The sequence below is a fragment of the Seriola dumerili genome, unplaced genomic scaffold (genome assembly GCF_002260705.1).
Source record: "Seriola dumerili isolate Sdu_G_001 unplaced genomic scaffold, Sdu_1.0 BDQW01000161.1, whole genome shotgun sequence".
NCBI lineage: Eukaryota > Metazoa > Chordata > Actinopteri > Carangiformes > Carangidae > Seriola > Seriola dumerili.
Genome location: NW_019174416.1, coordinates 5,345,728 through 5,373,726, shown reverse-complemented (window position 1 = coordinate 5,373,726; position 27,999 = coordinate 5,345,728). Strand labels below are relative to the sequence as shown.

At 40.8% G+C, this 27,999-nt stretch overlaps 1 protein-coding gene across 2 annotated transcripts; it reads right to left on the bottom strand.

Moving 5' to 3' along the window:
• Positions 1-9: 9 nt before the first annotated feature.
• Positions 10-27,220, bottom strand: psd2 (pleckstrin and Sec7 domain containing 2). 2 transcript variants are annotated; one of them, XM_022752004.1, is made up of 14 exons: positions 27,137-27,220; positions 25,209-25,979; positions 11,284-11,481; positions 10,901-10,981; positions 9,596-9,747; positions 7,879-7,937; positions 6,415-6,504; positions 6,208-6,251; positions 5,901-6,091; positions 5,582-5,652; positions 4,984-5,141; positions 4,087-4,231; positions 3,625-3,768; positions 10-3,094 (listed from the first exon to the last, which is right to left on the bottom strand). In XM_022752004.1, exons 1-14 carry the CDS (start codon positions 27,217-27,219, stop codon positions 2,864-2,866), a joined length of 2,418 nt encoding a protein of 805 aa, XP_022607725.1. In that variant the 5' UTR covers position 27,220; the 3' UTR covers positions 10-2,863. The 2 variants fall into 2 exon arrangements, with proteins under 2 accessions (XP_022607725.1, XP_022607726.1); XM_022752005.1 differs by having other exon boundaries at positions 9,635-9,747.
• Between the last annotated feature and the right edge of the window lie 779 nt (positions 27,221-27,999).

Here is a 27,999-nt window from a genome sequence, read left to right as displayed (position 1 = left end):
AAAGCTTACTTTATGAAGCACAGACTAAATATTCAGTAAATATGTCCTTTACATAGTATGAGCATCCTGTCAAAAACAGTTCAGATATACAAACAAAACAAACAAAAAGATCCATTGCTGACATCAAGGTGCCGAAGTTGTCATTTTTTTAAATAAAACATAACAATCAACAAATTTTTTTTGTCACAATCCTATATTACAGCACAGGCCTACCCTAGAACATTGGGAAACAATGGTTAGCACAACAGCCAAAGTGACTATAAGGGGAAGTCTCCCTGTAAGAAAGCAGTTTTATCCTATCAATACAGCTTTATAAAATGGTGCTTCCTCTCTCAAAACTCAGCTCCGTTTCAGCATTTTGGTCTGTACAAGGATCCAGTTCCAGGATTCCAGCTGTGATTCCAGGTTTCCAGCCAAGTCTCAAGAGGATCTCAGATCCTATCAGTCACTATTAAAATGATATACGAAGCAGCAGAAGCGCTGTGTCCAGAGCCAAAGATATGATTATTCTTACTGTCGATCCTCAGCTCTGGTTATGTCAACATGCTTCTGTGCCACATCGAGGCTGAGTGTGGGGGCACTAAGTTCACTGATCTACAGTTGTGTCACAAGCAAAGTATGTAGAAAGGTTAGGGTTAGGGTTAGGAAAGTTGTGTGTGTGTTTGAGTGTGTGTTTGCGTGGGTAAGGATCAATTAAGGTGCTCACAAATAGCAGTACCACCACCCCTACCACCACATCCCCACTTCCTTAGAACATTACACAAGTCCTCCTTCCATGAGAAACAGGCTTAATATATTGTGTTCCTCTGTTTGGAAAAATGTGTGCTGGATGTCCATTTTGCCTGTTCTTGGCTGGCAGAGACGGTCTTACTTAGAAAACCAAACCAGTCTCTTCTTAGAAAAAAGTCTCTCCTCCTCCTCCTCCTCACCCATCTGGAGGGTGTTTTGATGGCTACTCTGCTAGTGGAGTTGTTCTGCTGCGGTTCCCCTCTCCTTTCCAGTATGCTGACAGGTTTCTTGACTTAAGCACACTAAGCATGAGCAGTCCTGCTGCTACACTCTCCAATCAGCCGGTCTCTGTCTAAGATAGGCCACAGCCTGCTTTCTCAAAAACATCTCCATCTGATGGGAATGACTGCAGTGGAAGGAATACACCATTACTGATAAATGCCCAATACAAGGCCAAACCAGCTAAAATAATAGGTCCATGTAAGGTGTTATAAATGAGATCAGGGATCGGTTAGATTTTCTGTTTTAAGAGGTGAATTTAAAGCTTTTTTTCACAAGGATGATGGTCACCTTTGTGCTGAAGATGCTTTTGAGAGATCCAGGCCTGATTGCGATGGCAGTCTTATTCAGCAGAAGGCCCTTGGATTATTTCTCACCAAACATGCTCAATAAATTCTTCATACAAAGACATGACCCTGCTATATTTACTTCTCCCTGTTGCCTACAGCTTCAACAACTGAACTGGAACCACTTTAAAAAGCATGCCAATGCACACACACACGCACACACACATACACACAAATGCATGTGCGCACACACACACACACTCACACACACACCAGCTGACCCACTCATACAGTATACTTTCCCACCCACACTTTCCTGTTCTTCCCTTCATTTCAATCTTCAGAAACCTCACACCCAACCATATATTGTTACGTATCAGCTCCATCAGCTCAGTGCACTGTCATGACACAAAAAGAGTCGTTTGTGGGATAAATGGCACAGTGCTTTCATTCAGTCACATCCTGTTATCCTTTTTTCAGTTGTTAAAAACAAACAGAATAATTGAGTACATGTCAGTATTTGGGGTAGCGGCGGCTCAAAATTCACAGAAGCAGACTTGTGATCTCTCTGACAAGCGAGTATGTAACACTCTCAAAATCCCTCAACAGCTAGTGTCGAGGTGCCCTTGAGTAAGGCACTCAACCTCCAGTTTCTCTGGTGGAGAAGCTCAGTGAACATTAAAACCAAGATTTCACTCGGCAGCTCCTTTATGCATGGGTATATATGTAACTGTACGAATGTCCAGAAGGAAATTGCTGAAAAAGAGCATGTACACTCTTCGTAAACCCTCTCTGGGGTGAATACAGGATAATTAAATAAATAAATAAATATGCTATACATGGCAGGGACTTGATCCTTCTGAAAAGTTCTTTTGAGAGTTTTTGTAACTCCTGGACAGATATGTTGTATCTTCACACATCACACTCCACCTGAACTGTAGGTCCATACACACGCCTGTCAGCGGCTGGGTGTGTTACCGTGAATGGAAAAAAGGCCAGAATGCTACAGTAGTACCATCTCCGCCACGTCCATCTCACGTCACTGTCTGTCAAGGACAAGACAGAGAGGACAGAGGTAAAGCAGTCTGTGTCTCTTTCTTTGTTCTGTTTATGGCCTTAAACTAATACATTATAAATTACTCAAACTTCTGCTCATAACTAAAAACAAGTTTCAACTTAAGACAACTGCATCGCTCTGAGTTTTTAAAATAATACTGATAATGCTGTGATCACAGTTATGATCATTTTAATGTGCAATAATAAAAGTTCAAAGAACTGAGGTTTGGCAGGGTCACTTGTTGGGTATCAAGGGTGGGCTCTTAATCCTCTTCATCTATTGCTCAAGGACAGAAACTTATCACCAGGGTTGATAAATTCTGGGAAGGATAGTGATGGACATTTCTCCTGTTGCTGCCCACTCTCTTACTGTAAGTACAACAAGGGGAATGGATGAGCCCAAAACACAAAACACTAACAAAAAACCCAGTAAGGAGTTCGGGGGATTAAGCTAGTTTGGCTTGGAGGGATGTTGCTTTGTGGGCTGAGGTCTCTGGTCCTCTTCCCTCCCCTCAGCTCCTCTGTCCTGGGGCAGTGCATTCAGCGGCCCTCCCGTTCAGCCCGCCGTGTGCCTGGCTGATGGACGGGGAGGACTGTGTCTTGCGGAGGTGGCACTCGCGGCCGGCCAGGCCGCCCTCCATGATCAGGCTAGCCATCACGCTTGCCTCAATCTTCTCAAGGTCGTCTGTCTCGGCACGGATTTTGGCCTGTAGGAGGCTGATGTACGTCTCATACCGAGTCTTCTGCTCAGAGAGACGGATGGAGGAGGGAGAGATGGATGTGTTAAAACAGACAGACAAAAAAGATGACGACTCAAGAGTCAAAACAAGAAGACTAGAGGCCTGATCTGAAACTGTCTGGATACTGTTACCTTGCAACTGGTTTAATTTATGCCATATTGAAAATTGGTTTTGTTTTGCTAAATATTTTATTTTACTAATGAAGTATTAATATAAAGACAGTTTGACTTAAAAACAAGACCAATCTTTTTTGATGCTGCAAATTATTAAATGTTTACATTCATATGATTTAAAATGAAGAAACTGAAAGTATCACATTAGATTTTAATTCTGTTGGCATGACATTTTCTATGCTATGAGTACAGAATTATAAATTATATACCTGAAAAAACTGAATATATATGAATATGATAGAACATATATGAACAGAAAGCAGAAGACACTGGCCATCTGTCATGATTATTGGTCTTTTCGCTTTCTGCGTTAAAAAAGAAAAAAATACATAAAAAGGTTCAAATGTTCAAAGCTTGTACCTCGTACGTTAGGTAGTGCTCTTTGAGCCGGTACTCCTCCCACTCGCGGCTTTTAGGGTCGACTGAGGGTGGGTTTTTCCGGTGCTCCTCCAGCTCCAGGCTCATCTGCTTTAGTTTGCTTTCATGACTCAGCAGCTGCTCCTCCTGCACCAACCGAAGCACAGACAAAAACCAGAAGACCCCCGAAACAGCCAATCAGATGTGAGCAGACACAAATAGAATATGTAAAACTGTCCAACCCTTTGTAGACATTTTTTAAAGTAGACGGATTGTGCATGTTGCCGTGAAAATATCAGTGGTGACTAAATATTAATTGTAGTATGACAATTGTATATCATGTTTCTAGAGACCAGTAAAATATAAACCAGAGGTGTGATCGCTTCTCTTGTTCCTGATTTATGTCATGGTCTGTGTGTGTGTGTGTGTGTGTGCGCGCGCGTGCGTGCGTGCGTGTGTGTGTACCTGATTGAGTCTGGTGGATGAGGACGGCAGAATGGGCCGACAGAATTTCTTCATGGAGCCGATGGCAGCCGGGAAGGCTGGAGCGGAGAACAGCGCCGCCACCAGGTTTATCCGGAAGATCCAAGACATCATCTCCTCCTCACTCCTGGGGGGAGAGAGAATGAGAGGCTGATAAACAGGGAGAGAGGAGGGGAGATCAGAGAATGAAAATCACTGGACTGATGTGTGTTTGGTTGTGCACTTTAGTTTGGTCACATTCACACAGGTTCCTCTTAAAGAAAAGGTCTGGAGCAGTCATTCACTGGAGAATTGGCATCACCAGCTGTTCTACACAAACCAACTCCTAATATTCATGTAGTGGTGGTGGATGTAAACACGCATTCATTTGTGTTGTATTTTCTTTTGCAGAGTTTCTTAAACTCTGGATGGAAGTCCACTAATGGTGTTCCTAAAATTAAAATGTAGAGTTTTTATTTTAAAAAATATCTTAAATTGAAACATTAAGCTTTATGACCTTAAGTGGAATTTGTATCAAAACAATAAACTTCATAACATACTGTAATGTCTATTTAATCAGTTCATTTTCAGTGTCTTGAATAAATCTTTAATCTCATACAAATCTAATACAAAACATACAATTTTTACATTATAAGCCCAATTTAAAAGAAGTGTTTTTAATAATCATTATCATCTATCAGTCCGATATTTACACCTGTTTTCCTTTTAAGGACAATATCAAAAGACTCACTGATATGTACATGGAAATGTTTTAGGTCCTGGGGGCGATGCCAAAATTGAAAAGCTTGTAATAAAAAGTGATATTCAGTTGTATTTGTCTTAATTCCTGCACTTCTTAAGTTTGAATATTTTGCAGTGTGATGAACTTGGGCCACTCACGGCGCCTGCAGCAGATAGACTCTCCAGTCTGAGGTTTTGAGCTTCAGTACATTGGCTCTCTTGCTGTAGTCAGTGGCACGAGTTGCTAAAGCATGATGGATCCGCACTGCGTTCTTCAGGTCCACCTCTGAAATGTCAGTGTCGGGCTTGTACTCATCCTAGATGAGTAACAAAAAATATAACAAGAAAGCAGAAATTGTAGGTCACATCTTATCAGGTTTCAGTCTAGTCATTTAGAGGAGACACTCCTTTAAACAAATACACATACCAATATCAAGAGAAAACAGTGGAAATGTTACTCTGCTTATGACAGAATCAGAAGTTAATTTATCTAATTCGGTTGAACATTTCACTTTCTTGCATGTGGTCAGTACAGACTTCCTCCCAGCAGGGGGAGACAAACACACACTAGAGCAGCCATGCCTCATTTCCTCTCTTCATGCTCTCTGTATCTCACTCCTTCTCAAACACACACATGCGCACAGACGCACACACACACACACACAGAGCAGAGCAGCTAGCAGCATCCACCACCGCAGTGACAGCGGTGGTGGATGTGTGTTTCTATGGTAACAGAGCAGAGGATGAGTTGCGGTACCTTCTGGAGATACAAGATCATACCCTTCAGAACCGCATAGAACTTCTTCCAACCACGTCGACCCCTTGGGGCTGAGAGAGAAGAAAAAGTGAAGATAAAAAAACTTTTCTTCAATAGGTACATATATGATATATGAGAGAGAGAGAGAGAGAGAGAGAGAGAGAGAGAGAGAAGAGATTATATATATATATTAATATATATATATATATATATATATAATATATATATATATATTTTACAATAACTTTAATGGGGAATTTCGTAACTAAAGTCAACTATGTGAGTGTGAGTGTGTGTGTCTGTGTGTACATAAACTCACTACGTTTGCCATCCATGTCAGCATGGCTCTTGCGGGTCAGCACTCCATGTTTGTAGGTGACGGCATTTAAGAGAATAGGAATTGCGATGAAAGGGTTACTGCCGTCAGTTACCCTGGCAACACGTTTACTCCCACCCTCACATTGCTCCTCCACCAGCTCTGACAGACTCTTCCTCAGCTCCTCCTCCTCACTGCAATCACACACACATTCAGATAAAGCTGAGTCGTACGTATTCTAGGGTACTTACTTCTAAAAACTTGCATACCCTAAATTCTGTTCCCTTTAATAAACAAAATGCATACTCACACTGCCCACTCAAGCTTCTCATTCTTGATTGAGTTATACAAAACCTGTGTGGTCAAGGCAAGAAGGGAGAGAAACTGTGAACATTTTATTTCTTCTTTGATTTTCAATTTGACAGTGTGGAGACAAACTTCATTCTGTGGCTAAGAAAAAAAACAAAGATCAAAGTGATAGATTTTGCTCTGGCTGTGGTCTCTCAGGCATCTGTACCTTTAATAGGTCTTTGGGAAAGTCTTTGCCATTGTTGAGGCCATCTAGATTACTGATAAACTGTTGGCAAGACATCTTCTTCCCAATGTTCTGAGGAGAGGCGAACAGACCAACAGACAGACACAGAGAGACACAGACAGAAATAAACAAACAAAACAATCAGGTCAAGTTTAAGATGAAATTTCACCTACTTAAAATATTTAGCCTTGATTTTTTTGTATGTGGAGCCATTTCAACCCACTTATCTGCACCAACATGGATGCAGTTTTTCAACCATCCACGGAGTGGCAGTGTCGAGTTGTACTGGTAGTGGTGATGTGTGAGGTGAATATCAGCTTACCACACCTTTCCTAGTGTTTTAACCTCTAAGTCTGATGCATCATTAATGGAGGAAAACACAGGGAGGTGTTTATGCACTATTGCCTTCTCCTGCGTGAATCAGCTCTGTTACCTAAACAAATACAGATGTGTAACTAAAACTGATTTGACTCACCGCTTTTAAAAAATTTTTTATTTGGTTTGTGGCTTTTTATTCACATTTTCCTCTGAAGAAGCCACGTAACAGAGAAGACAGCCCTGTTCCCCTTTTTCGGAAAGTACAAAACTCAGGATGGAATAAAACATGCATCACAAACATGTTTTATGCTCCATTTATTCTAATACCCAGTTTATCATCACAGATAGATAACATGATGTAGTTCACAGGCTCAATCCAACTGTATGAACTACTCAGTTTACATATTAAAATACTGTCATGTAAAGGCTGCAGGACAGTGAACTCTTATTGAATCAAATTGTAGAGCCCCTCATAAAATGAACCTGCTCTTCACCTTGTTTTAATTGTAACTTTAATTGCATTTTATTGTAATTGTTTGCATGTCATGACATCAATTTTGAAAGTATGTCTTAAATGCTATTGTTAGCTGACAAGTGGAGACAGACATCCTTGAGGACAGTGTTAGTACTATAAGTATACTTACCACCTGCAGGGGCAGAGAGACCAGGGGACCAGATTTGGTTAGCAGGGGAGGGATTTGAAAAGGAGGAAAAGGAAATTGAAAAGAGAGACAGGATATTAGTTAGAGGAGGGGCATCACTAGTAGATAAGCGCTTTTAGCAGGGACTCGGAGTTGAGCAGGAGGGTCGAGGGAAAGCGAAAGCGCAGGACCTATGATAGTGAAGACTGTTATGTTGCCCAGACCACAGTGCTCCAGTTTAAAACTGAACAGATGAGACTATTCGAGGAGAGGAGAGACAGAAACAGGTCAGAAAGTAGGCCGTGGAGGGGAGAGAGAAAGACAGAGAGAGAGAAAAGGGAAAGAACAGGGAATATAAATAGAAAAGAAGATGTGAATGGAGACATGCCATTTCTGACCAAATACTGTCTTTATACAATATTTTGTAGAAGGATTAGAGGACTGGGAATCCTGCTGAATCAGTAAGATAAAGAACTTCAGTACGTACATGCCCGTGAAGATCGGTGTTAAGCAGCATGAGAGCACAGGTTAATGTGTGGGCTCCATCTGCAATGGGACAATACACAAGGCAGAGGTCAGCTAAATGTCATACTACTCCTCTACACACACACACACACACACACACACACACACACACACACACACACACACACACACACACACACACACAAATTCACGGGAATGCAATGCCACACATTCCTTTATGGTAAATGCAGACACAAATCACATGCACTTCAGCTGCATCAGTGTTTTCACTTGGTCCATTAATATTCACTACAAAACATAAGCACTGCAACTGCTTTCCACACTGCACACAGCTGACAGGGGCTGGTATGAAAACAAGGGGTCCCACAAAAAAATGTACACGTACAGTGACATCATAATTTAGCTGTAAAATCCCTTGACAGAAGCGGCATACAAGGACATGGTAGACCTACGTACCTGTGCTAACAGAAAGTCTTTCACTTAGCAAACTTAACTAACATAGTTAAGCACCAGCACTGAGTTGAATACAATGAATATTTCTGAATGTCCATGGCGAAGTGCTGTGTAGCCTATTCCATCCACTGCCGTGATACCTTCTCATTTTGTATTAATTACTCAGGTTGGGCATCTAATCAAACAGATAGTTTGATGATGCACCCCATTTTGTCAGGATATGATTAAAAATATTTCCATTTGTGCACACAGAATAAACATTTGTCCTCAAACCATCTTTTTTAGAAATTATTAAAAACTTTAAGCTTAGTGTTATGTCAGCAGCCAAATTATTCTAAAGTTTTCTCATTTGTTTGTACAACATTTGTGCACGTTTGTGTACAAACACGCAAAATAAACATCTGTCTTTCATTATTTCTCAAGACATCACATGACGAGTAACGCTCAGAACTTGAGAATTAATGAAGTAAAAATGATGGTTTTGCTCTCAAACAATTTGCAAACGAATGAGTCCACTTTGGAGTCAGTTTGACATTAATGGGCCAATGATTAAAAGTTTTAATGTTTAATAATGTAATGAATAATGAAATGTTTAATTTCTCAAAAATGGTTTAAGCACAAATTCTTATTTTGCTTGCACAAATGAAAACAACAAATCAAAATGGTTTTATATCATGATCATTGGGTACCAGCTTTATCAATGTATAAACTTAGATTAAACTGGTGTAACTTTGTCCCACACACTTAACTTGTTAGTCAAATTGTATTTGAATTTTCAGATCAGTCTGTAAGACTGGCTCATTAAGTTTATATCATCCATTTCCATTTATGTTCAATAAAAATACTGTAAGTAATTTTCTGTGTTGAGGCGTTTCATTCTTCAACATTTATTACTACAGTTAATATCTGGGTCTCCAGAACCCTTCAAGACCCTCAGTACAGTAACACACACACATGACAAGGTGAGCATGAGGAGGAACCCTATCTACAGCGATTTCTCTGTCTTTTTAAGCTTTATTTGCACCAACGTGCATAAATACACGTCCAGTGTTACACGCTCATGGACACACACAATAGCACCACTGCTGAAAAAATCCTAGAGGAAACACTGAACATGGAGTCTATGTCATCACTAATAAAATAATCTTAGCTGGTTCTGTAACTGCATTTGCATTTGTGTAGTTCTGTAATCAATATGGAGATCAGCAACACTGTAAATCAGTTCATTATGACTCTTTTCTCTTTAGAATATCGTTCCTCATTACCGTATTTAGTATCACCATCATCATCTTCATGGCTCTGACCTTCAGAGGTGGGTGTCTGTGGGTTGCAGTGGCAGAAGCGTCTGGAGAAATGGACCAGGACTCTCTCTCTCTCCTGGGTCTCTCCCATCAGTGGAAAGGCCTTTAAGAAGTTCCTGTCACACACAAGGTCAACAGGAGGTCAACCGTTTACCTGTAATGCATCTCTGAAAAATATATGATTTAATCACTTCTGGCAGTGAACAGGACTTGCAGAGGAATGCATCTAACAGCTCTGTTGGAAACCAAATGAAACATGACTGTTTTTTAAATTTGGCTTAGTGGTCATCCACACTGTATTCAACTGCCATAAGGAAAGACTGTGCCATATTTTTCATCTCTGTGTTTATGGTTTGGTTAGGGTTAGATTTGAATTTGTGACTGTATGACAGAATACTGAACATTTTGAAGTGAAAAATTAATGTAGAGTTGACACAATTACTCTGCTAATTGATGAGTCAATTGACAGAAAAATTATCAGCAACTATTTTGATAATTGATTAATTTTTTCCATCACTTATCACTCCAAATATTTGCTGGTTCAAGCTTCTCAAATATGAGGATGCTGTTTTTGTAATATATCAGCAATTGGATTTTTGTTGGCCAAAACAAGACGTGACATGTGAAGACGTCACCTTGGACTTGGACAATTATTTTTACATGTCAGAAACGAAATTATTAATTGATTCATCTGAAAAGAAATCTTCAGGGACATTAACGCTCCCTCTCCCAATTTTAAGTTGCAGATAGTACTGAGTTTCTACGCCGTCAGATTAATGCTGGCAACTACAGTAACTTCATTAAACTATTTAGATGTACACAATGATTAATGTTCTACCATAATATTTTATTTTTCCAGACATAGTGTTAAGACCTGATTAGGAATCAAATTAATATACTGTGAGTACTGGAAACCAAATTGCCAAGATCCAAACAATACTAAACTTAAATGCAGGACCTTAAGTATGTTACAAGTTGCTTTTCAACAACAGCAGGCTAATCCAGCCAGTCTGAAGTGCACCCATGAGGCCTTGTAACTGAGTACCCTGCAATGTAGGCAGCAGTTTGAGACAGCAACATGTCAGATACAAGGCAGTGATTTACTCCGCAGCTGTCAGCTACACTGGCTAACTGTACTCAACACGACAGCTTGATTAGCACAAAGTTAATGCCTTGTGAAGAGGGAAAGTGAAGAACACTCAAACGCACGTACATGTACAGATGTCTACACCACACACTCATCGCTTTCAAGTGCTGACGGTGCATTACCTCAGGGCTCGATCCAGCGACAGGCCGGAGAAATCAAAGAAACTCAGGTACTCTGATGCCACCAACTGGCTGAACTCGTTACTACGGAGAGAAAGAGAGAGACAGAAGGAGAGAGTCAGCACATCAACGTGGCACTGAGGAGGTATGAATTTGTTACATACATATTTTCTTGACACCACTGTATTAAAGAATGCTATTCTATTATGCTTAATGTATTAAGCATGTGCTGACTATGTGTTTATACATCAATCAGCTATCAGTTAGCATGGGATCAATGCATACCTCATGTCTCTGTGTCTCCTGTATGGAGCATACATAACAAAGTAAATGTTTTCCTGTTTCTGGTGAATTATCCATGTGTTGCCGTGTGTGTGCATGCTCACTTCTTGCCCAGATGTCTGGCCACATCACAGCGTTTGAAACCCTCGAGGTGATAGAGGCGCTTGGCCAGCCTCTTGGCGGCCTCATAGTCGGCTCGGCAGCCATTGGCCAGAGTGTCGGTGCTGCCGCGCTCCAAACGCTCCAGACTTCCCAAATCACACTCCTCTGAGTCAGACAGCACGTCTGTGAGGTTGGCATCACTGATGCACATGTACACACAAACATACAAACACACACAAGCAGGTGCCCAGGTTAATGAATGGAACACATGTCTGTCGTTACACGCCCACTCACTTAAAACCAGACAGAGGAAACTGAACTGCTGAGCATAAAACTCAATCACATAAACATATGTTCACATACACACAAACAAAAGTCAAATGAGGTTTAAATGACTTGTTTTGACACTGACCCACTTTCACTGTAATGTCCCACTTTAATGCAGTGAATCTGAAGGCTGATTATAATGCTGAAGCAAATTCCACCTGCCCCAATCTCTTCTAAAAAGCTCCACTAATCTCAGACTGATAACCTCCAACATAATTTGAATTAAAGTACTGTGATATAAAAACTAATAGCTCCATACTACCTTTCCATTCCCCCTATTTTGGGCAAATGCCTCTGAGAAGTTAGTTAGAAAAGTGAGCTTTTCATTTTTAAGCTTGCTGACGTGATAGTGAACAAGTAATGCTCTCTTTCTAGCCTTAACAACTCCCATAAATTTGCCCTGAGCAAAGCACCCACCCTTCAACAGAACTAGTATACTGTCCATCCCATGCTCATTGTCTATCACCAGATTGCCTATCCCAGCTGTGAATGGGTGTGTCTGAGTGAGTATGAAGCAGGGTGTTTCTCCAAATGACTGAATGCACTCAATCAGCCCTGCAGGAATAGTTAAAGTTAAAAAATAAAATCAGTTGCCAGACAGTTGAAGACACAAGAGTGAACATGCAGCTTCCATCACCAAGTAATGGCTTGTAAAGGCTGCATGAATGGCAGACGCAGCATTTTGTACTTTGTTTGAAGTTATAATAACTCACTTTGACACTGTAAACATTCTCAAAATAAATACCAATGTTTCAAGCTGAAATGCATTAAAAATAGTTAAAAAAATATATATATAAACCATTAGTTTTCCACCCATGCTCTTTTTCTGGTTGAATATACACTGTTGCTCATAAAGGTGGAATAAAATATTTTTTTCCATGAAATGATTGTGACGATGTGATTTATATCATTTCACCTGGGAATTTGGGACACATAATGTAATCATTGCACCTGGTCAAAAGTGATTGCTGATGCATTTAAATAGGAATAAACAGAGGATTGTGTCTGAAAACAAAATTATTCCGACTTTATGGGCGACAGTATATTTCTACTAGCTGCCATACAATTTTATTTGAAAGCACTTTTTAACACAAGTAGAAAATAATTTCAATCCTCTTGCAGTGTTACTGAGAGAGAATAATGTTGACTTGAAGTGGGAGTCCAGTGATTTAGAAAATGGATCATTAAGCTGGGGGAATAAAAAAGAGACAGATGGACAAAATTGAAGCAGCACAGGCTGACATGAGCTGACTTTTTTAGTCACACAACAAACACTGGATCCACACTGGATTTCCCATAATACAACTCATTACCATCTTTCATTAGAACCTCCCTGCCTGGGAAACGCCCCTCTGTCAAATCTTGCCCGCACAGTTTGTAGCACACACTTACAAACACCCAATCTGAGTTTAACCCTGATGACATCAACAGGGTTGTTTCCTCAGTGCAGTTCAGAGCCACACAAAGTGTTACACAACTGTGCCCACTGTATAGTAATACAGTAATACAATAATAATACAATAATAGTAAGTATACTAATCTTCATGTTAAAACTAGTGAAGTTGCCCTTCAATGTAGAGAAGTAAGGCCATCGCTGCAGGGTATCTCTAAAGGACAAAGTTTGAGGAACTGTCTAAACACAGTCTCCCATAACTGTTAAAGTGTCATCAACAGAGCAGAGAGAATCAATGCAGAGTATTAATTAGTGCCCTCCTTATTTATTTATGACTTACTGAGGAGGTTTGATTAAGATATTGAGCTGTGTCCACTGTACTGCACTGCACTGTATACTTTGCAAATTGCTACACACCAGAGTCAATCAGTGGGAAGTTAATTAGCCTTTTTTTTATTGGACTTTAAATGCCCAGTGTAAATGGTTTGTTTTTGATTACAACTGTAAATTAAGTTGTTTCTTTTGTTACTTCACTTTCTTGTGAAGCAAGCAACCTTTTCAGTCTTCATTGATCATTGATTTTCTGATTAAAATGCCTTACAGTGTTCCTAACACATTCATCGCAGTCAGCCCCTAGAGAAACATCATGTAACCAAACAGTTAATAATATCCAGTACTGGTAGAAACACACATTTCTTGCACTCTATTCTCGTCCTTATTGCCAAATTAACAAAAAACTATTTCTGTTTTATTTTTGAGGAAAGTTTGTGCTCATTTGACTCCATTAGTCTAAATTTCGCCATTTCCTGCCTGTCTGTGCATCTGTGCGGCACCGTCAGCGTTCTCGCCAGATGATTCAGATGTTTTTTGCATAATCTGATCAACCCAATTGCATTAGCCTCACAAATTCAATACATTACGTACTGTTGTTCTAAGGGATTTGCTGGTTACCATGGATACAACGGAAGCCAAGTGTCCTGTGCTACAAGAAGAAGAATGATAGTAGACTACCCTAACGCTGTCTATTAAAGAGTTACATAAAAAACAAAAGCTGCAAATACACAAACACAAAGAACAACAGGTTTCCATTGACAGGAGTCAGTCTCCTGCATTCACATGCTGAATGGCTGACTATCCACTAAACCACACAGCTGACCTCTCCAAAGGCAAGGGTCCAGGCAAGGTTACACTTCCCTGTTTCGGCTGATTCATTAAGCTCTTAGTATTACTCTTCATCTGGCCCCTGACCTTGGAACCATTTGCCCTAGGAGACCCTACAATGAGCTACTGGCCCCAACATCACATTTCCAAGGGTCACAGGGACACATAAACCCCTCAGCTGTGATGAGATGGCTCACGCAAAGTCCTCTACTTTATCATGGCGGAGCATCGCTGCCAAGAATGACAATGAGACTGAAGATACAGTTGAGTGAAAGCTGTTTCATTCGCAGTGTGCAGGGACTCATCCTCAGGGACAGGGTGGGGGGGTTTGTATATCCGGAAGGAATAAAACCACTGGTCTTTCGTGTGGGGAAGGAGCCAGCTGAGGTGGTTTGGGGATCTGATTAAGATACTTCCTGTACAGCTCCTTCCAGAGGTATTTTGGACACGTCCACCAGGGAGGAGACCCCCGGGCGACCCAAAATGTTCTCAATGGACTACATATCCTACCTATTCCGAGAAAGTCGCAGGATCCCCCTCAAGACCCAGACGTGGTTGAAAATATAAAAATTGAGGGATAGGAATATATACATTTTACACAATTGCCTGTACACACAGTAACACACATGTATTTGGACTCCCACAAAATAAAATGAGTCTGCAGTAACCCATCAAAACAATATCTAGCCGTGTGTTTCCAGTGAAATTGCTTTTGCCTGTCTGACCATATTAATTCAGTAGACTTAGAGACCTCATAAATCATTCAAAGCTTATATCAGTCATGAGGCTAAAATGATGCAGGGCTCCCCCAATGCAATGCTGTCTGGCAATAATAGAACACACACACACACCAGTGACAGAGACACAATTTTAAGTGTCAGATATCTAGTGCAGGCATTTTGTGCCAAGACACTTGGCATTACTGAGGGCCAAGTGGCACACTGTAAATGTATTTGTCTAACTAAAGGCACAATTCTGTATCCCCAGGCCACACATACTCACTCACTGTGACCGCCACTCTGTCTGTGTGTGCGAGTGTGTCAGAGATAGGAAGCATGATGGTGCATGCCAGTGACTCACATGCTAATCTTTTTGGCTGTTCAGCACCCACACCTACAAGGTGTGTCTGCATGCATGGTGTGTGGGGAGAAGGGGGGGGGGTCATAGTGGCATCCTTTATGACGGTAATCAACAATTATGGGATTAACTGTATTATGAAAATCTGTTATTTAACAGATGTTTCTTTCATTTTCGTAAACACCGATCAGTAGCTAACTGAAGTACAGTAGACATACTTTCAGAAGCACACACACACAGAAGAGCTCTTTGTGTGTTTGTTTGTCAGTCAACTTATCTGCCGGGGCTTGTAGATATAATCTCTGTAAAAAAAAAAAAACACTGTTGCAATGCTGAAGTTATGAATGTAAAACAAGCAACAAAAAAAAGGACTAATCCAGCCACAAAAATTGACTCTAATGTACATTTATCCAGCTTTGTAATGATTGCATCAACTTTAACCATTAACTGAGGGTCAACAAACACTGAATCAAACCCTTTTTGTTTTTTTGTTAGTCATGTACAGTACATTGCTGTCACACTGCCTACAAAAACTGCTGGTCAACAGTTCAAAATACAAGTCAATTATGAAAACAGTTTAGAGAGATTAAGTATCTTTTGAGTTGGGTATTGCTACAAATCCTAATTTAATACCTCAATAAGAGTTCAAACAATAACTTATTAATAGATTAATGGCGCAAAATTAATTAATCAGGAATTACTTTGATAACTGATTAATCCTTTGAGTCATTTGTCAACCAAATATGACCAGCTTCTCAAATTTAAGGATTGTTTTATACTTTCCTCCATTTTATATTATTATAAATACCTTTGGGTTTTGGACTATTGGTTGGACATGAGCAGTTTGAAAACATCTCCTTCAGCTCCTGTGATGGGCAGTGCCTGTATTTTCTGACAATTTATTAACTCACAGATGATTAGGTTAATCATAAAAAAAGAAATAAATGATTTAATGATCATGAAAATAAATATTAGTTGCAGCCCTAACCTCTGTCACATTTTTACTATAGGCAGTGATGGCTGACTTATGAAGAACAACTATGGGAATTATTAGTAGGCTACATGCAATTTTAAATTATAAGTCCTGATAAAGATAAATCCACTGCAGTGATTAGCAGGCACTTTGAGTCATTTAAGGGATATATGAAATAAGATTCAATTTAAATAAATGTTAGTTATTTTCATCCAGATTTAAGCACAATAGATCGGTAGCCACAGAAATATTATAGAAGTGCTGTAGTGGCTTTCCTCAGGGTAAAGTTACACTACAGCTACCTCACTATTTCCATTTTGCCACGCAGCATAACATTAGTGTTCCCACCCATTTGGACGTAAAAGCTTCAAACAACCTCTGGTCTAAAGAAAACATTTAACTTACAGGAGATGCAGTAAAAAGTCGAAGTGAACATCATATTCCTCTTTCCACATCGTCTCTCGGGTCTCAGAAAAACAGCGGTTAAAGGCGCGCTACGGTCCGACCGCCTCATCATCCAGTGGTCGGTAAAATCTGCATCGGTCCGGTTTGTTATTTAACTTCAAACCAGATCTGATTTCTTCAAAGCGCAAGTCTGGACGTATATAATCACAGCCAAGTAGCGACCAGTTAGACAGTTGGGTTATTCCTCCATAGTGTCAACAGGCAGGAGTGTGTTTGGAGTTTTTTCCTTGAAGTTTCTTGGCTGTCTGAACGCTCCACAGAGGAGAGGATGTTGGGGGCGGAGCAACGACTGGACGGACTTTTCCTGATGAATTACACTGTTCCTAGTGGTGGCTTTACAATGGCCCTGTGTGTCCCGGCCAACACAACTTCCTCTGCATTTAAGTGACGGGCAGTGAGCCAGCAGATCGGTTCAATATCAGCGGGACGTCCTGTATTTAGACTCTTGAAGTTCACTAAGTTGGCTGCTTTCCAGTATGTAGTCCCTGCATGTGGTTACATTCCTCCAATGTTGTTGCAGAACCACAGGTACAAGACAGGGGAGAGCCACCTTACCTATAACCCCCCAAAACAGTGGACCAAACAATGGATTTTCAATACAAGATGAAGACTTCACATGAGTATCTCTTGAACTAAAATGGTGCAGTTATAGTTCAATATATAAATAAAAAGAAGCATAAATGTAATTTTTGTATCAAGGTCACTCTCCCTCCATCAGTGTAAGTAATTCACAGTAATTTAAGGGTACACAGACGGAAAAATGAAAAAGAAAAGTGTTATCATATCACACTGTGTGATGGAATATGTCTCCTTGGTGCACACACATACAAACAGATTTTTTTTAAAACACACTGACACATCCCTGCATGCTAACCTTAGCATCCAAATTCCTCCTTCCTCTTTCTAGTCTGGTGGAAAGAAGAACAATAGAAAAAGCAGAGGAGAGAGAGGCAGCTGTAGGGTCAAAAGTACAAAATCTGGTGGTGGAAGATGAAAATAGAGACAATGTTTGATTGGTATTCGGACAGACCTGCATTGGTGCTTTCACTGTCTGCAGATTATTGGGAACAGGCAACAACAATGACTAAATTTCCTCAACGACAGCAACACCACAGATTTTCAGTCAGAACTGGGACCACAACACTTTTCTGGACGAAGAGTCCGCAGCTCAGCAATGGTCACACATCAGTTTTTTGAGCAGTTTACCGCCATGACTCATGGACAACATTTATCATTTACACACGACTAATTTTTTCTCAGACTGCAGAATTTATAAACCTGTTCTAGCACAGATGTGATGTTCTCATAGCAGCCAACGCCATGGAAAAACTGATTCAGTTTTGGCAGTTAGCCAGACGGGGATACGCAAGAAAAATGCTATATGCAGCCTGTTGAAATAAGTCCTTATTTTGTGCTTCTCTGTAAGTCCGCCATGCTTTCATAATGCCAAATGTAGAGTCAAAAGTAGTTGAGGCAGTCATCCAGATGTGCATTCTGCTGTGTACTAGAAACTAAAGAACTCACACAACTCACAAAAAAATCACATGAAAATTCATTACAGCAACAATCCTATGTCCATCCATAATGCAAAGATCAGTGAAACTTTCTGTTTCACCTTCACAGTGATCATGAAACTCCTGCATTTGTAAACCCCGCAAATGATGAATTGTTCTTCTTTCAATCTCTGTAATGGATAATTATGAAATTAATTTATTATAATTGGCTGAAAGTCAAATGAAAGGGTGACAGACTGCCATTAGTGTTTCAATTCGATCACTTACAAGGAGCACAACAGGAGAACAATGGGTAATTCTCTTATTGATTGATAATTGTTTATGTATGGATCTACAAAACACATATGGATTTAATTCAGTGAATTTAGCCATTGTAGTTTTCTGTATCCAAGAAAACCCTTTTCAACTTGGTCTCAAGATTTTAAAAACCAAGCAGAGAAAAAAGATGTAACATGTTGAATTGCATGAGAAAAAGACAACAAATATATCTAAGGCTAATATCACATCATTATAGACTGATCCAACAATAGACACTCAAACCAAATGTAACATTAAAAGTAAAAATGTAACTTTTCAAATTTCCAAAGCTCCAGTATATACTGTATGTAATTTCATAATTGTTATAGCAGTAATAAGGCTATTACCTTTAACCAGATAACACTAAGTAATCAGCTTCTTGACAGAGCTGGGCACAATATTGTGGTCTGGTTTGTTTCCTCTGTGTCCTTCATGCACACACAAACACACACATACTGTACAAGACCCAAAAAACACCTACTCAACAGCAGACAATGGACAATGGTGACCTCTTTCGGCTGGGTGAGACTAATTGTGTTCAGGTGTGGGATTGTGTTCGGTGAAACACTGATCACAACAACAGCTTCATCCGACAACAACTAGAGAACAACTTCTGCCTCAAAACCAGCTACGCATTCGTACAAAAAGACACAGTCAAAAATGTTTTACAGAGTCTGGCTGGACTTCCACTGAACATACATACAGGAAGTGTTGACAGACGCCTCAGAGGAGTGAAGCCTGCAGTAAGAAGAACCTCATTCAGCCAAAACAGTCACTGGTACAGTAAGACAGTGGGATGTGTCATAAAACATAGAGTCGAGCTATAAATAGACAGGGATAAATCTGTCAGTGCTGAAATTATTCAGTTAGTGTGTGTGGGAGTGTGTGTGTCTGTGGTGAGAGGGTGAAAAAGAGAATCTGTATGTATTACTGCTTGTGTTGCAAAAGTGTGTCTATGTGGGTGACTGTGTCTGTGTGTGTGTGTGTGTGTGTGTGTGTGTGTGTGTGTGTGTGTCCATATCACTGCCTGAGTGAGAGCCAGGAAAGGATAATCTGCGGGATGTTTCAGCAGCGTTATAGAACCACGCTGAGGATTTTATTCCCAAAGTGACATCCTGAAAGATATGTGTATGTGTTGTTGTCTGTGTGTGTGTGTGTGTGTGTGTGTTTATGTGTGCGAGAGAGAGAGGGAGAGAGAGAGAAACAGAAAGAGAGAAAGATCCAAAGTGTGAAAGATAGTTATGAGGAGCTCCCATATCTGTGTCACTGAGTGAGCATTAGGATGTACGAGCGTTATGCACATTTTTGTTTACGCATGCATGCTGCCCGTGTGTCTTTTTTTTGTGTGTGTGCGTTTCTGCACTCGACAGTGTATATGAAAGAGATTAGTCCACACGGCAGAGCTGCTTCTCTGATATGGAAACAACTGCGCCTGGCTTTTATCTGCTCTGCTTGGGCTTAGATCTGGTAGGCTCACGAGCTGCAGGGAGGAACATACACTCACAGCATGTTTCCCACACAGATACACATAGAAACACATGCATGCAAATCTGCAGCCAGAGATACTGCACACGTAAACATGAGTAAAAGGCATGATTAAATGCATACATATGGTATACTTCCCATACGATGCCTTTTGAGTATTAGTTAGTGCTTTGATGTGACATGTCGGTGTGTGCTCGTTTGTGTACCTGGATACACCACAGGTCACATTATCACATGAGCAGCATTCAACTAGTTGGCTCCACTGGGTAGATCTAGCTGGCTATGTATAGTAGTAAGCTGCTAGCCAGACAGATAAACAGACTCACAAACAGAGAGTGTGTTTTCATAGCAGTTTTAGCAGCTTCTATGGATTAAGGTTAAGCCTCACCCTCCATGGCGGTCCCACAGGGCACAGAGAGACACAATTCATGTAAAGTAACTGACAGTTGAACTCACTAACTAAATGAAGATATGACTGACAGTCTAATCTAAAACACTTCCTGACTGACTGAGTGACAGGCTGACAGACTACATGATGTACAGACTGAAATGTCTGAGGACTAACAAGCAGGTTTGCTGACTAACAGCCTTGCCCTACATCATCATCACCGATTATTTGAAAGGAAACCTTCACCTCTTATTTCTATGTGTTAGATGGCATTTCTACAGCATCTGCAGTACTTGCCAGTGCTGACTTTATCCCTGTGGCTGGCTGCCTACTTCACGTCCTTCATCCACTGGTGTCATAATAATCAGAAGTAGCAGGAAGAGGATCTACAGGGAGAGTTTGGCTGAGGTAAGATTAGGTTTCGTCTTTCCTCCCAGGGCATCATCAAAGCTCTGTCTGTTATTAAAGTTGAAGCCTGATTTTTGGGAAGACTGTGCATGCGCTAGGGCTGTAAGAAAACATTAATGCAAGGTTTGAAAGTCATCTGAACCAATCAGAATATTTAGATTTGATGAAAATTGATGGTGTTTCTTTTTGAGACGACTTAAAAAATCTACAAAATAAGCTCATATTAATCAGAATTATAACCGAAGGAAGATGTGGAGACTATTTCAGTTGCATCCCTGTAAGACATGTGTCAGTTTCTTCAGCATTTTGAGACACATATGGTGATCCAACTGCTCCACGCTACATGCCAATGTTTTCCTGAAAAGACACACTACTCCCTGTCTCTTCCACTGTTTTGTCAGTTATGTCACCAGTAATAACAAACACTCTCGCCATTTGGCCGAAGTCAGAGCTGCGAGTCTCTGTTTATAGACTCATATGCATCTGTATATAAAAGAATGGCATCAAACACAGGCTTTAGCCACACAAGCAATGTGGCCCTCAGTTTAGTCCAGATTGAAATATCTCAATAACTATTGGATGGATTTGCTTCTAACAAGAGAGTATGAATTGTAATAACCTTGGGGATCCCTAAACTTTTCATCCAGTGCTGTCAAAATTTGACTTCATCCAGAAGTTTGATTTATGCCCAAATACTTCCAAAGCAGTACTTAGGTACTTAGAAAATGTTAGCATACTAACATGGTGAGCTAAAATGGTTAAAATGGTAAAAATCCAATCTCTTAAACATTAGCATGTTAACATTGTCATTGTGAGCATATTAGCATGATGACTGTGCTAAGCTGGAGCTCTGGCTCTACAGCCAACAAGTGATACCTGGGAAATGCAGTGCAAAAACACTACAAAAACAAACACTAACAACAAAAATATTAGCACCAAAATGAAGACACTATTTAAAAAAAAGAAAATCTGTACATTCTTTATAATTAAAGAAATTCTGGTTGACAGAAAAACTCTCAGACTGACCCAAAAATAAATGTCTGCCAAGTTGACTGACTGATTAATTTCCCATTTTTTATCCATTGCTGTGCAGCTGCTCTGTCCTGCAATGAAAAAAACTAGTTGTCCATGACGCCTGAGGAGCCAGAGTGTCTAACTGTGCCAATTCTGTGGCTACCCACTGGCAAGAATGGAGGTAGGCAGAGGAGAGGAATGAAAGATAAGAGGCACCAGCAGGAGAGCAGTGTAGGGGGAGGAGGAAGAGGAGGTGATGCAAAGAAGAAAGGAGGACGACAGTGAAGGGGGCAACACGAGATGAGATAGAGTGGGATAAGATGGATATATTTGAGAAATGAGTAGAGGCAGGAGATTAGATGGAGCCAACAAAGAGATGGAGTGACAGAGAGTGAAGGAGAGAAAAAGAGATGAATCACAAGGACATGTATGTACACGCTAACATGGATGAGATGATGTATGTGATTAGTACAGTTAAAAAACAGCATAGTAGGCAGTTTTTATAGCTTGTATAAATAATCATTTTGCTTTGACACACACTAATTTTATAGAGGCTGTGCATCACAAACAGCTTTTAAGATGTGGATTTTAAAATATAATTGCCTGTCTATTCACTATTGGCTATGAGTCTGAAAAGCAATTTTTAAAAATTATACCCTCTACCTCTAGAGAATATTACAACAAAACAAACTTTGACTGTGCTTTTTCACATTAATGGCTTTTCCGTCCATTGAGTTGTACTGGAATTGTTAATGCTTGTAACCTCACTCTTTTAATGTCCTAAAAGACTAAAGTTAAATGGAGAACTGAGATACTGCAAGTGTCTTTAAAACTTACAACTATCCCTTTAAGACTCACTAGCAGATGTATCCACTTTAGATTTAAGTGCTCAAATGTCTGGCAAGCTGGCTAGTAGAGAGTAATAATCGCTCACTTACACACACACACCCGTATTCACTCTAAGACCCTGCTGGGCAGAGGAAAGCTGAAGACGATGATGTCATGACATAAACAATAGCTCATTCAGCTTGGCGCTGGTGGTCAGGAAGCAAGACCGTGCTTAAAGGACAACATCTGTAGTCTGGGGGGGGAGAAAAGGAGAGAGGAAAGCCGACATCCAAAATCCTCCATTCACCTTATAACTCGTACTGAGCTGTGGAAACACCAGGGGAGTCTGAGAACAAATCCCAGCAGTTATCTGAACAGATCGTGTCGGAGGTCTGAGTATCTATTTGACATTCCAGTAGGTTTGTAACTGTAGAAACTGTGCAGGGGGGCAGTGCTGGAGAACAAGCCACAGGGAGTGAACACAGGCCAGCCAGGCAGACCTATAGCTGTAGTTCAGGTTACATGGCTTTTCCCATACGGTTCCTGTTACCACCTTAACCTTCAGTGGCTCAGTGCTGTCTTCTTCAACCCTCTTTAGTGCTATTAAGGTAATTAAATGTAAGAAAGTAGTGTCAGCTGTTGCTGTATTCCCACAATTCCTTGGGGTCTGTGCAAATGATGAATAGAGTGAATGAGTTAGTGATCATAGTGTAAAATCTCAGCATTGTCTTAAATATCAGCTGGCTATCTGAGACAAAGTGGACGATATGCCTGCTGTTCAGTTCATTGAAGTGATTCATTATACTGACACGCACCCTGTATCTTATTTCCATACGGCTGTATAAATTTGTGTTAATCTCCTACATGACACCAACACAGTACTCCTTCAAATTCTGTTTCCATTCAAAGAAGGCCTACATTCATGCATAAACCTTTTGTAATTTGGCACCACTGTGGTTATCTCTCCCTACCGTGCAAGAATGCTTTAAATAAAATGGTTGAAGAAAGTAAATACCCTAGCGACAATCTGCATGTCTGCTTCATGAACTCACTGTGTGAGTTTACCAGGCTCTCAGTCACCACCAACACAGGAAGGAGTTGTTCCATTTCAAATGCAACAGTCCAACTTAAACAGTCCCACTGACTCCATAAAAATGTAAAAGCTCGCCTGTTTGCTTGTTGCTGTTTAAGTCTCTTGTGCAAATGTAGTGTTCACGCTGAAGTGCACAAAGCTATCCAAACATGTACAATGACTGCTTCTCCCTTTTCCAAACATATGAAGGATTTTAAGCTAAGTAACATGAGCCTAGCTTTTGTGTAACCTGTACCAGTGTACCATTTCACATTGGTTGGCTAGACTGGCAAGCATTTGTCTGACAACTGAGTTTACGTGTATGGACAAATTACTTCATTTTGTATGACCAGACCACCACCTTCACCCCAACCAACCACCGTGCCTCCTGTATCAAGGCTCACAGCTGGGTCTCACCATGTTCATGCCACCTGCTGGTTAAGCCAAGGTCACAGCATATTACAATCCTTTCACTTCAAGGCGACATTATGATATCTATATGCAAAGTTTCGATTAGCCGTCTGCAGCAGGACACACACTGGAACCTGTCATCAGTAATCCAAACAATTAGCCACATTTAGAAAAACTATAACAAATATGCCACAGCAGTTTAAAAACACACTCATATAATATCTAAGAAAAAGTGTGTCATGTCTATTCTACACTCATTCAGTCATGGTGTGGGAATAAGTGTTATTGTTCCTTCATGATTAAAAGAAGGATTCATAGTTATATTCATTGTGTTTCAAGTATAAAGCTTGAAACTTGAAACACAATCTGGATGCAATTAATTAAACAGCACAGAAGAATGAATAAAGATCTCAACTTCCAAGTCTTTGACATCAAAATACATCAAGATGCTTAACTAAGAGTGAAAAATGTGCATGACAAATTGTCTAGATAAGGTTCATCAGAGTACATAATAAAACTATCTAATTTAGAGTTTTGAATGAGAAACCTGACTAATTGCTTTGTATTGCTAATTTGAAAAGAAGTAGAAGAAAAGAAAAATGTGCAACATGATTCACAATAGTAAAAGTATCTTGAGGTACAATAACAATAACAGATAATAAATTATCAATTTCAATATGTTGCTCAAACCTCCTGTTACCATATGACTTGAATTCATAACCAAACTCCTGTTAGTTGCCTCACAACACAACTGTTGAAATGTTATTTTGGTCCCTTCAGGCTCTAGTTGGTAAATGGGAAATATTTTAAAGGCCAAGGGACTGAAAATTTCTGACTTTTTCAACTGCTTGTGGTATCGTCAAAAAAGACACTGTGAGAGACGGCAATACACAGTGATAACACTGCCTCTACCTTCCAACAAATCCAGCCAACAGAATAAAGGGCTATAAGGAAGAACATAAACTGCACCAATTTGCACCAATTTCCACCAGGATTGTCCCATTCATCTAAAAACCCATGCCTTCAAATAAACTTAAGCAAGCTGTAAATACATTAAGAAAAACCTAAATGTACTGTAGAGGCTTAAATAACCTAAAATTAGCTTCATCCCTACCTGACAGAGTTGATCATGGCTCCACAACCCTCCATGGCTCCATGGGTGTCCGCATGGTATCCATTCGGGATGGCCCAGCGTCCAGGCTGGCTCAGCACAAACTCCGACCTGCTCCCTGGTATGGTGGTCCTCAATGGGCTTCCTCCTGCTCCAGCTGCAGCTCCAGCTCCACGGACATTGCTCTCCCCAGCTTTCAGATCACCACCTGGGGCGTCTGGTCCAGCCTCAGCCCCCTCTTGCTCCTGAACAGTTGCCAGCTCCAGCTCCAGAGGTTCAGGACCCTGTAAGAGCGCCCTCTGTTGGATGAGCGGTGTCAGTGGTGCCTCAAAGCTGACGCAGCTGTCTGTCTCGTCTGTGAGTGACAGCACGTCCAGAGAGTCCAGGCTGCTGTAGCAGGTCCCACCCCGCAGCAGGGCAGACTCTACGATACGCTCGAATGTGGAGCTGAAGCCGTCTTTGTTGTCTACCCTACCCTTCTCCCTCTCCTCCTCCAGCTCCCTCTCCTCTTCTTCCTCTTCTTCCTCTTGAACACCAACCTGCTCAACAATCTGCTCGAATGCCGAGCTGAAACTGTCCTGGTTTTCTCTCCCATCTCCCTCCTTCTGGACCTCTTCCTCCTCTTCCTCCACTTCTGTATCAGCCTGTTCTACAGTCGTCTCAAAGTTAGAGCTGAAAGTGTCCAAGTGTGTATGAGTCCCCCCTCCATCTCCTCCTTCATCCTCCTCGCCAGCTTCATCCTCGTCTTCATTCCCACCTATGCCATTTGCCAGTCTGTATCAACAGGAAGAAAGGGAGAGTGTGAAATTATATTTAGCATATGACTTAAACATATGGCAGTTGCTTTGTTGAGACTGGCGCTCATATAGAGAAGATATTCATTGCTGAAATAATTTTTCATACATTCAGGACATGCACAATGGGCAAATATTTCAGCCTGAATGGCCACACTGACAATTGAAGCAAGATGAAAGATGAAAAAGCACCGTCCAATTTGCTACTTTGTGAATAGCTGGAAGCTCATGTCCCCTCCACTATTTCATCCCTTTTATTTAAGAGAATATGAATCTATTGTAGTGCTCTGAGTTCACTGCTGATGGACAGAAATAACCCATACAATTACTTTTATCAAAGACAGATGTAAAACAGCCCCATTTACATATGTGTTAACTGTGTTTTTGTATCAGTGTGTTAATATATTTCTGTGCAAAAAACAATATAAACGAACCACCAACAGGTCATTCGTATCTTCTGTTATTATATATTCTATCTAATCTAAATTTAGCAAACCACTAATTAACAGACATGTTTTTGTACCTCCAAAAGAAAAGAAAGAAAAAATGCACGAACACAGACACAGACACAATTATCTGTCTTTTTGAAGCGGTTAGAAAATTGGTTACTGGGTCTTCCAACTCTTTAAAAATTAGACCATTTTTGTTCTGTTTGTTTTCCTCTCAGCTCATTTTGTTGCGGCTTTTTGCCCATTCATTTTGACAAATGCTGGTGAAGCACATTAGACTAATTATGTACCAGAGAACCACACTGAGAAAAAATGTGCCATTAAAAATATTCAGCAAGGAAAAGTGGGCATCTATTGTGATATCAGTGGAAAACATAAACACAGTCGGCCCAACCACAAAAAACGGTCTTGGGTTACTATGAAAATCAAGCCTTAAGGAAGCTGTGTGTGCATTCATGTGTGTGAGTATCAATCTCTATGCCCAGATAAAATCTAATAAATTGTTGATTAACAGCTCATGTGATACTCATGTGTAATGATCTGAGGGGTAAAGGAGTCTTGGCAGTTTTAATTTTATATTATGCTTCGACACTTAAAGGTCAAAAGATGCAGTCACAAGATTTTCACACCCAAACAGCGATATATATCTTGACAGAGTGCAACAGTAAAGGTGATTTAGTGAACTAACCGCCCAGCTTGTTGAGGGTGAGTTGTCTCCTCTGTAGATGGTTGCATCTCTTCATTTTCCTTCCCCTCCTCTTCCTCTTTCATCTCCTCCGCCTCTTGTGTTCCCTCCTTCCCCGTTGAGCTTACCTCCACTTTTATACATCCTTCCCCTCTTGTGCCTTCCATCTCTCCCTCCACCCCTCCATCTGTCTGTTTACCTTCCTCTCCACTGCTATCTACCCTCTCCTCTTTCAACTCATGCTCTCCTCTTGCATCCTTTACTTCTGCCCTCCCCTGTCCTTCCCCCTGTGCCTCCTCATCTCCCTCTGTGATCTCTTCCAGTTGTTTCCCCTCCTCTATCTCGTCCGCCACCCCGGCCCCCAGCTTGTCCTGCTCCGCCTGGTTATGGGTCTCTGTAGGCGGGTCGGTGGTGGTGCTGCTTATATTGGACTCCACTGGGTTCTCAGGTGGGGTGGGAGAGGGCAGAGCCTGCCCCTCCTGGGTCATGGTGCTCTTCACTGAGGGGGGAGGTTGTCCACACTGGCCAGGGATGAGGCCCAGATCTTCAGATCAGCAGCCGAGGAGGACCCTCTACAGAGAAAAAGAGACAGAGGAGAGAAGACAATTTGCATGAAATGAAGACAAAGCACCAGGTCAAAATGAGGAGGAGAGGCAGTGTCATAAAATGAGTGCATTAACTATAGCAGACACTGATACAGTCATTTGATTATTTCTAGTCTTAATTTGAGAGTCACAGAGGTCACCTTCAAAAAGGCTGTGTATATGTTTGTAATACAGTGTGTTTCTAGGTGTATATGTGTGTGTTACAGAGAGAGAGATGCATATGTCTGGAACACTTTGTCCTCTGCACCAGATGATCCCAAA

What these genes read in the sequence shown, in the direction of transcription:
- psd2 (XM_022752004.1), bottom strand. Translation starts at nt 27,219, where the DNA reads ATGAAAGAGGAAGAGGAGGGGAAGGAAAATGAAGAGATGCAACCATCT. An exon ending in TTCCCAAAGACCTATTAAAG is followed by an intron (nt 6,252 to 6,414) that starts GTACAGATGCCT and finishes TTGACCACACAG; the next exon opens with GTTTTGTATAACTCAATCAA. An exon ending in GTCTATCTGCTGCAGGCGCC is followed by an intron (nt 4,232 to 4,983) that starts GTGAGTGGCCCA and finishes CTCTCCCCCCAG; the next exon opens with GAGTGAGGAGGAGATGATGT.